Source organism: Musca vetustissima, unplaced genomic scaffold (genome assembly GCF_032173495.1).
Source record: "Musca vetustissima isolate MV318-11 ecotype Yass unplaced genomic scaffold, APGP_CSIRO_Mvet_v1 utg75227, whole genome shotgun sequence".
Lineage (NCBI taxonomy): Eukaryota > Metazoa > Arthropoda > Insecta > Diptera > Muscidae > Musca > Musca vetustissima.
The window spans coordinates 33491-44701 of NW_026883068.1; the positions used below are offsets into that span (position 1 = coordinate 33491).

General features: G+C 35.2%; 1 protein-coding gene across 1 annotated transcript; it reads left to right on the forward strand.

The window, feature by feature from the left end:
- Positions 1–987: 987 nt before the first annotated feature.
- LOC133329803 (tyrosine-protein phosphatase non-receptor type 9-like) lies at positions 988–10867 on the forward strand (the record flags this gene model as incomplete). The annotated part of the gene is made up of 5 exons (XM_061538266.1): positions 988–2069; positions 2350–2510; positions 8421–8650; positions 8718–8925; positions 10641–10867. Coding segments are annotated over 5 exons (1908 nt in total), but the record flags the coding sequence as incomplete, so codon positions are not given.
- Between the last annotated feature and the right edge of the window lie 344 nt (positions 10868–11211).

The following is an 11211-nucleotide window of genomic DNA, read 5'->3' on the forward strand; positions in this document are numbered from 1 at the left end:
TGTCTTAGCAAAATTGATGATTGCTTCTTTGAAGGAGCTGCATGTGTTTTAGCAATATAATAAATTGAAAGAATATGGCATATTTAGGTTTTCTGCTTGCAGATTATCTGATAACTTGCATACCTTTTGAATTTTGAAAAGATGTAAAGAAGAAATCCTTCTTCCTTCTTACTTATCAAGAAATGACCTAAAGGCATATATGCACAAGGAAGTTAGTAAGAAATAATAATCCTACTTAAAAATTAAATAAAAACCAATAGCAACGAATTACATAATATCGTGCAATTGTTTGAAATCTCCCACTCAATAGAGCTCATCAAATGATTTCCTAGAAATTTGTGTAAAATCGAAATTATTACACCATCACTGCCGCCATCAAAGTCAAAAGTCATGACACGTGTAAGTTAATTGTATTTGTTGTTTAATTTTCCGATTGAATCAGAGAAATTTTTACAACAAAACAATCAATTGTAAATATTCAAACTAAATGAAAACGTGATATGGGTATTAGTGTTACCACTTGTTGGAACACCACTTTTAAATATATAAACAATGATGATGTGATTGTGAATTAAAATAAAATTCGTGGTAAATAATTATCTCTGTGACCGCAACTTTATTCCGTTGTAATATAATTATTGTTGTTACAAAGTTGAGGTTGACTTAAATGGGGATAAAAGAATCTTGTTTAATAATTTTTTTCACGAGGACTTTCATAATTTTTAAAAAAATATTCTCCGGACAAGTATCGAAGACTTAGCACAGTTTTAAGGAAAGAAAATTTTTTAAGAATTATCAGATCCATAAGTGATTTTTTAAAAATATTTTCTCAATTCGAACAGTTTAATAATATATTGGATTTTTTGCCATAAGTTTTCCATAGGAAAAAATGCAATCTTAAAAACTTCTATATATCAAATCCTTCATATATTTCCCCCCAAATATTCAGCTTCGAATTTTTATTAATTCTTCTTTTTCTTGTTTTCTTTACAGGGTGGCTATCCAGCACGACTGAAAAAAGTTCTCATCGTAACGGCACCACTGTGGTTCAAGGCACCATTCAAAATTCTGCGCCTATTTGTTCGTGAGAAATTACGCGAGCGCGTTTTCACTGTATCAGTGCCGACGTTGAGCTTGCACGTGCCACGCCAAGCATTGCCGATACATTTGGGCGGTACCCTGGTAATAGATCATAACACATGGTTGCTGCATTGCCGCAAATCGATGACGAATCGTGAAGACGAATTGCTCGCCAATATTGGTGATTTGTCGCCAACAGCAGCTGTGGTCGTAGGTGGCACAATAACAGCCAATCAGAATAACCTAAACAATCAGCAACACATCACAAATACCGCCGGATTGGTGGTGGTGACCAACGGTGATTGTCAACGATTTCTGGCGGAACCCAACGAAAATATCACCACACAACAAATAGTCAACAATCAAGGTACCATCACATCATCATCCGCAGCAGCAACAGCATCACCACTGACAAACGGTCATCATAACAGTACATCCACATCATCATCATCAACGACCTCCTCATCCTCAATTGCCAATAATTTAAATAATCTGAACGCAGCTGCGGCCGTGTTATCCAACAACAAATTGGTGGTGCTAGGTCTAGCCAACGGCAGCAGCAACGCTGCCACCACCATTAACGGTGATCACTTAGCAGCCGTACTTTCAACAAATTCGTCAGTCACATCACCGGTGGTGGTTAACGGCATAGCTACGGGTATCACAGCTATAAGTGGTATTGCCGGTAGTGGTGGAGGAGGCGGTGGTGGAGGTCTTCAGACACCCACATCAACAACGACTACAGCAACACCAACCGCCACTAATAGTAATAGTGGAACAACGGGTCTCAACGATTTCTGGACCGAGAACCCACCAAGTAGTGCCTCGTCGGGTTTTAGTGATGACGACAGTCTGGCTGGCCAAGAGGGTGATCCAAAAACAATTGAACAAATTGTTCAAATGGTAAAGGCACGAGGACGTCAGGGACTGGTTAAGGAATATGCTGAAATACGTAGTCGAGCACCGGATGGCACATTTTTACATGCCAGGTAAGTAACAGTGTTGATTTTGGAAGAGACAATTGCTTAAAACGGAAGAATAAGTCAAAATATTTGAAATAAAATACTAACTAACTAGTAACATTCAAATCATGTCGTTATATTTGAATGTGTTTCCAATTAATGATCATAAAATTCCACATTTCAAATAATAATGTTTCTCGCCAACCATATTTTTTATACTGACTTTTCTTCCATTTAATCAATTGTTTTCCTTTTTTAAAATTCCCTTAATTTAATTTCCTCTCTTGTCTCTCTCTCTCCCACCTAGAATGCGCAATAACTTGACGAAAAATCGTTACACAGATGTTCTTTGCTACGATCACAGTCGAGTTGTTCTGTCACGGATCGATGGTGATGATGTGTCCGATTATATAAATGCCAATTTTGTAGATGGTTACAAACAGAAAAATGCATACATTTCAACTCAAGGTATGTCAATAATTTTCAGAACATTTTTAAATAAGAAAACAAAAAAATCCGAATAGTCAGGTGTTACAATGACACAACGAAAAAAATGCACCTAAAAAAACTTAGATAATGTCACGTTCAATTGTAATTTGGTATTCTATTAAGGAATTCGCATTTTAATTGTCTTCATTTACGTGGTCAAACATTAGATGGGGTGTGAGCCAACGTTTTTTGTGTTAATTCATTAAATTCTTAACTATATTGGTGGAGACGCCTTTATTTATCTAAAATAAGAGCTGTAACACCAATGTTGACATGCAAATGCTTATGCAGGTAGTAAAAATACATTAACAATTATGTTGGCCAAATACCTCACATTTTTACTTTTTCAATATGTAACCTCTTATCAACCAGGTTGCAAGAGGAATGTACTAAATTATAATAAAACGATATGACCCTCTAAAGAAACTAATCTCTGTGTATTCTTCGCATATTCTCCGTGTTTTAGCTATCAGATGGGCTATGAAAGATGGACAGGAGTTATTACGAAAATTGAAGTATTTATTCCTACAGCCCTGGCTTTTGGATATACGGAAATACATCTGCTTCAATCCGTAATCCACACCATTTTTGCTTCTCATCAGAAACTGTTTTCCTGCCTTTTCAGTGGCGTATTTTACAAACAGTTCTCTTTTCTTCTGAAAGACATTAATCTTGCGCCAGCTATGCGCATTTCAAGACCGGAGTTCTGCTTCTCGACCAACCTCTATATTGAGCTCACCAACCTACACAAGATATCTCCAACTGGTACAGCTGCCAGATTAATCCCAGACAAAGTGGATCATTATGGTCTGAAGATTCCTTCTTTCTACAATTAATGACCTTGACCTCCTTCATAGGGCAAATCCTATAAACAAACTGTAACGGTTGGTGGTCAACCTCGCCCGTTAGGAAAATGATCTTCAGATGCAGGTCTAGTAGCAAACAATGACTTTCAATGATTCACCCGTAGAGAACAGTTTTGTCAATGAAAGCTAATATTTGGTGGTCCATTCATCAATTTAGCTTTTTAAGTGAACCATCCGATTCCAAAAATTTCAAACTGCTTTCGAAAGAGTACACTGCTAGCTTTTCCACTATCCTTCTTAGCCGCTATAGCAGAAGGTGACTTCATTGCAGCGAGTTGCTGTTCTGATCTCATTCTCTTCATTTCCAAGAACTTTCAAAGGAACAGCTGAAGATATTGTAGTTTCTGCGAGCCTTTATTCTTCCTTCTGACTTGTATAGTTTGAGTCCTTTGTTCCTGTACTATGGATAACTTTAGTTAAAATAAAGTTTGTAGCCTATGCTAATGATGCTAGTGGGTGTGAAGTCTCTCCCGACTATTCCCTATATCATGGAGGGTGCCATTTCAACTCTGTCCAACTGGGCTCATGCCAATGGTCTTGGCATAAATCCCACTAAGGCAGAAACGGTCCTCTTTACTAGGAAACGTAAGATTTCAAATTTCTGCTTGCCATCTTTGGGTGGAGTTACCTTATCCCTTTTTTTAGATGCAAAACACCTTGCTACAATCCTTGACCACAAATTAACGTGGAATAGGAATGTTGGGGAACGCGCTAAAAGAGGACTAAAAGCACTCTATTCCTGCAATAAGAGCTGGGGACTAAAACCAGAGATCATACAATGACAGTATGTGACGGTTGTACTCTCCATTCTTACATATGGAAGCCTTGTATGAGAGGTCAACAAGAAGATACTGCTGACTAAAATTAATACAGCACATCGATCGGCTTCGATCCTGAAAACTGGAGCGCTAAGAAGCACACCACAAGCAGCCTTGAATGCAATCTTGAACCTCCAACCATTGGTCTCTCTGGTTAAATTCCAGGCTGCTAGATGTGATCCGGGAAACGGATGCCTGGAAGTTGCTGAACTTTAGCCACGCTAGCATTCTTCACAGGACGCCAGGTTGTGACTTCTTGAAGAGGAGACTTTGATTTCCCTAGTAGGGAATCCTGGGCTGGTGGCTCCTTACAGCTGCCCGGTCTGTCGATTTTTACAGACGGGTCAAGGATGGAGGAAGGTACTGGTTGTTGTTGTAGCAGCCCTATTGCTTTTACACAATGGGCTGAGGTGACAGACGTTGGCCGAGTAAGACTCGGGTCGTTTCGGATCGTAGACCCCTCTGTCGTGGAAACGGACAGAGGGTACTGGTGCAGGCGTTTACTGCAGGGAACTAGAAATATGTAACTCATATAAACTCAACGATCTTTGCAGCGTTTTTCAAGCAGAAATCCTGACGATCACAAAAGCGCCTGAGATAGTCAAAGCACTTACTGCCGTTAACATAGGACCGGTGACTATATATGTCGATAGTCAAGGCTAAGGCTTTAAATTCGTGCACTATTACCTCAAAAGCGGTTCATAACTGCAAGGTTGCTCTTCATTATATTGGACGTTTGAATTCCGAATTTTCCATCATTTTTTTTTTTTTTTTTGCTCTTGTGACATTATCGACTGGAGTTGTTGGAGGAGCCATACCTAATTCAATCGCAGACTTTTTTATTTTAATGGATTTTGTTTAACAGCTCCAGAATACATGCCTCATCGAACAAGTGAAGGAAATTATGTCGACCAAGGCAAGGGCTAAGTAACTAAATCTAGTGACCTAATATCGACAAGGAACCCATGATAACTTTATAATTTATTGGCGCCAATACTCTTCTTATCAAAGGGTCATTTTCACTGTCAAATTATCCTTTGGGGTCGCTGAATACATTCCATTTCTATTGAAAAATTTGATGGATGACCACGTGTTGTTTCTATTGGCGACTCATCTGCTCCAGCAACTTTCGCCCTTCAATTGTATGTGGAACACCACAATTATATTGCTTACAGTCTTCATATGTGGCTATGCCAAGAAGCGTTTATTTCATTTTTTATATTTTTAAAGCTATGATGAGGTCTAGAATTGTGAATTTTTTGTAAATTTCCGGATACCTAAATTTATTTTAAACTCTAATTTCTGTAGATTTTTTTAAATCTCTTTCAGATCTTAATTGAATTTGTCTTTTTTTTAACTCAAAATCTTAACGTGCCTCTTATTTCTGTTATTTTTATAGAAATGCTAACTTAATTAAGCAATTCTTGTCCGCATAGAATTTACAATAATAACAACGTCCTTATACTAAATATAGTATATGTGTTGGCACATGTTGACAAAGGACGAACAAAAAAATCAATACTTAAACATTCTCTACGTAGAAAACCATATAAAGAAAAATGTAGAATAATAGATACAAGGACGGTCATTAACATAAAACTAAGATATAACAATTGCAAACGAGCGAATGTATGTGTACAAGGTGTTCAAAAGGGGAAAAGGAAAATTGAATGGAAATGGAAAAATGATGATGTGCCGGAAATAAAAACCAAAAAAGAACCAAGTCGACGTCTGAGATGTGGCAATTTTATTAATGTATAAATCAAGGTCCAAGCTAATGCTATTTGTGGGAAGCCTAGCTAAGCAAAGCCAATGGTATTCAAAGCATAATAAGATTAGGATAATAATAATTAAATTTTTTGTATATAAAATCGAAGCTGAAAGAAAGGAACGCTTCTTAACTATCTTTATTTCTAATTACATTATGTGTATAGCAACAAATATTAACCGAGTAAAGGTAATAATTTTTATAAATAGCCATTCACACAATATGCATGCAAAGAGGAGGGGAGTAGTGGTGGTCACATGAATGACGCTATCTCTTGTGTTATTATTTTTATAACTCAGGTGGTATTATTCCAATGTACTCATAATTATTGAGTTCGGGTGATAAAACTAAAATAATGAAAAATAAACGGCGACAGCAAATAAAATCTATTCGTGGCAGTGGCAAAACAAAAAAGCCATTAATGATAGCAAGCAATAAATAAATGTCCTTGTGTGTAGGTGGTGGTGGTGGTGTTGCTGATGGAAAACACGTTAGTTGCTTGTATTCCTCTTGTATTATTTGTGATGGCTACTACATACATATGTATTTAACAAGATATTAGGGTCATCCTTCAAAGAACTAACCACAATGTTCTGTTTACAATATGTTTTACACTTATCAAGCCTTGTTTTTGTAGGGCTTATCCAAATAGTAAATATATTAGATGATTATGTGTGAATGTTTTGTAGAAATGGTTAATAAATAAATTTAAGGGGACCTCCCCCATTTTCGATTTTAAATTTTTAAGATTTTCATTGGGCTGGTAAATGAATACCAATGCATGTTAAGGTTTATAACCTTTCACATATATAATTGAAAATTTAAAGGAGAAGAAAACTAATTTTCAAATTTGTTATTGTTGTTGTTTTAGCAGCTTGCACTGTTCTGAGTCCAAAGAGAAGATGGGCTTAGGTGAGTGGGTTTGGCTGGGCAGCTGAATAGGTGTAGCGTGTCATGCCGGGCAGATATTATCGACCCTCTTCATCAGTTCGTGCCCAATATGAATTGGGCGGCTACATCACCACTCTGATTGTCTCTGGTTTATCGAGGTAGCTGCTGCTCTTCTGCACTTATCGTAGGCGGGTGATCTCCGATGATTGTATTCACACGATATTCTCAAATTGCTTCCTCAACTGCATCCGTGTGAATGCGGTTCAATCCTGCTTGATGGCCTGTTGATGTAGAGGCTCCGAAAACCCATACCCTAAAATATTCTTAAAAATCCGTATACACATTATTCCATATAAAAATAACCACTCATCCTCCAACAATTTAAATGTAAATGCATATTTCCGATTCTTATATACCCCACTTAAAATTCTGATTACTTAGTCCATGGAAAAATTCATAAAATCTATCAAAAGAATATCTTCAATTCAATATTTTATGTTTAGTTTAATTATTAAATAATTTAATCATTCTAACCTCAATGTCTCTACTGAAAAGAATATTTAAAGACTATTTTCCGAGTCGTGTGCCAAAAACGATTTTTATTTTATTTTCCATCCGTCCTTGTTTTGCAAATCTTTTGTGTACAGCAATACCATTACAATTACGAAAAAGACCTCCAAAAATGTGAAGACTTACAAATTCACTTTGAGCCAATGAAAAAATAAATAAATGCATACCGCAATGCGAATGAAAACTACAAATTCCCTAAGGTTGTATTTCCCCTCCAACCTAACTGACCTAATGATCCATTTACACCAACTACAAAAATTGTTGTTATAGAAAATTTTCGAGAAAGTTTTTTTGTTCTCCCAACATGTCGATTAATTTTGAAATATGCGGTTGACAGTGTATATTTAATGATATCGTCCTTGTATTTGGTTATTGTTGTTATTCCTTAAGTTGTCTCTCTGACTAAGTTATTGCGTCTTATGTCTTTGTATAAAAACCTAACCTTGACCCATGTCTTAACTTTCTGTTTGCTGTTGTTATTATTATTGTTGTTGTTGAGTGTCATTAAGTTTCCTGTGATAAATTGATTTTTATGACAGTTGTCGTCGTTACCATCACTGGGTTGGGTAGATGATAGGAATAAATGGTTTTGGTGGGGTACGGCACCTTTTTAACCTTCCTTAAGTAAATAAGCTGTTTTTTTTTTTTTTTTTTTTTTTGCTTTCCTTATTTCATTTTTTTGTAATGGTCATGCGGATATTTCCAGCACTCGTAAAGAGATGTTTGCTTTGTCGTTTTTTAACTTAAGAATTTTGTGGTTTTCCATGGAAAATCTTTGAATCAACTTGATTGCTTTACAAAATAAATTTACTTTAAATAGACTATAAAGTCGTTGCAATATTTTTCCCAGAATTGAGAATGTAAAAAAAATAACTTTGATACCAGTAATTACTTTTAGAAAACAAATTGTTTATTTTTCTATTTAAATAGTTTTTATTGTTAAAATTAATTATTATTTTTTATTATTTTATTTCAGGCCCATTACCAAAGACATCCCAAGATTTCTGGCGTATGATCTGGGAACAACATTGTTTAGTTATAGTTATGACAACACGTGTTATGGAACGTGGACGCGTTAAATGCGGTCAATATTGGGAACCAGCCGAAAATAGTTCCTTAGAATTTGGAAATTTCCATGTGCGAACACTTAGTATAGAAACTAATGAAGATTATACAGTAGCCTCATTAGAATTGAGAAATACAAAGGTATGTTTCATAACTAACAAAATTATTGTCTAAATCCATACTAAGTAACCGTGTTTTTCTTTTGCAGACTGATGAAGTGAGAAATGTATCACATTGGCAATTTACCAGCTGGCCGGATTATGGTGTACCCAGTTCAGCTATGGCCATGATAACTTTCTTGCAAAAAGTACGTGAGAAACAGGCTCAAATGGTACAATCATTAGGTGATACATGGGCCGGACATCCAAGAGGACCACCTATTGTGGTACACTGTAGTGCGGGTATAGGAAGAACAGGTAAGTTTCGAGTACGCATACATAGCACAATAAAGTACGCATACATAGCATAACTTCTACGTATTATATGTGTACGAAATTGAAATCAGAAAACTCAATCGTAGTTTATTTTGAAATATTAAATTTATAATATTTGCGAATAATATCCACTTTGGAAGGAACAAAGGAAATGCCAAACTTCAAAGACTCAGTGTAGAAAATGGGACTTGGACATACGAAATTGAAATCAGAAAACTCAATCGTACTTTACTTTGTAATATTAAATTTAAAATGACGTGTGATGGTTTAAAAACCATGTCAACAACACCAAAAATTGGGAATATCGTTGATAGATATTGATCATTCTTAGTATAAGACCCAAGAATTCTAATTAGGATTCTAAATATAAAATTACAGCAAATGTTATTGCCTTTACTAAAACATTCACCGATATATTCCATTTTCAATACCAAAATACCAAAGCTCTATTTTGAATACTGAGCGCTTTATCGTAATTTCAACAGACGAAACGAAAATATTTATACTTTATAGGTCTCCAATAAATATTTCCATGTGTTGCAACGGAATGACAAATTTAATATACACTTCATCATATTGACCTACAATGATATTCTTAGAAAACTATCCGAACATTTCCTAGGAGGCCTAAATACAAAAATTGATTTGTGATCCTCCTTATGAAGGTTCACACTTTGCCCCGTAATTTTTTAAGGAATCCTTTTTTTACTACATTTATAACCAAGACCTTCCTCAAGATATATCTCTTAATGATTCTCTCATAATACTTCCTCGAGAGATTCGCTTCCAAAATTCATTCTTTAAGCAATGAAAATTCCATTTCCATTTTCCTTCAAAAATCCATATTTTAGACTATAATACCTCCCCAAGACATATGCATTAAAAACTCAACATTTGAGCCGCGATGATTCCTCAATGAATATTTTTATATAATCCTCGCTTATACACGTGACTCTCTCTCAATAAAATATCTTTAATTTTTATACCTCCTTAAAAATCTGTTTTAAAAATTTACGCTTACTTAGAAATACTCTTTAGAAATGCCCACATTGTGCCGGAATACTTCCTCAGATAACCTGCTTTAAAAACCTACCCACGAACCTAAAAAATGTGAAATGATTGATCTTCAATAATACTCTAAAAAACCTGCCCGAACATTTCTAGAAAAACCTTCATAAAATATTCTTTAAAGGCGAAAACTGTTGCATTTAGATAGCAAGTCTAACTTGTAATACTGCTTATGAAATCTTACGCTTTGACCAATGATTTTTTCTCAAGAAATGGTTTTTAACTTCGCCATTTGAGTCGAGATAATCCCTCAAGAAATATTCTTTAAAAAATGCATTATTTAAGCCATAATACATCCCCAAGAAATTCGCTTCCAAAATGCAGTCTTTGAGCCGTGATAACTCCTCTAGAAATATTCTTTAAAAATTCCCGCTTTGAGTCGTAGAATTGCATCAATATTCTGATTAATATATCTGACCATAAACTACTTCTTCAGAAATTTGTTTTCAATAATTCCTCAGGAAATTAGCTTCCATAATGCATCCTTTGAGCCGTGATACTTACTAAAGAAATCTGCTTAAAACCCACGAATTCAATTTCAAATCTTCAATTTCAAGTTTTCTATACCCAGAACCATCATCTACTAATCTAACAACTAACTAATTATATTTTCTTCTATTTCATTTCAGGTACATTTATAACATTGGACATTTGCATATCTCGCCTGGAAGATGTTGGTACGGCTGATATTCGCGGAACGGTGGAAAAAATTCGTGCTCAACGTGCATATTCAATACAAATGCCCGATCAATATGTATTTTGTCATTTAGCACTAATTGAATATGCGATCTCAAGAGGTATGCTGAAGGCTGTCGATTTAACGGGATTCGATGACAGAGACGAGGATTCCGAGTAAAATGGGCGGCGAGAAATATCTACGATGCAACAACAACAACAAAACATATTGTTATAACAAACAATAAACAAATATTTTAATTGATTGAAGCCAACACTACCAACAACCACCACCAATTCTCCAAAACAACAACAATAAAAATATGTTTTTCTGACAAAAGCAAGAACAACTAAAACAAATCAATAACAATTTCTCTTAAGTAATGTTAGTTTTCAAATAACAGAACAAACAATCTTTTTGTAATAAAAAACAAACATATAAAAAATAGTTTATTATAATTGCAACAGCAACAACACATAAATAGTTTCAAAGAAAACTTTCCTAGAAATCAAATAGTCCATAAT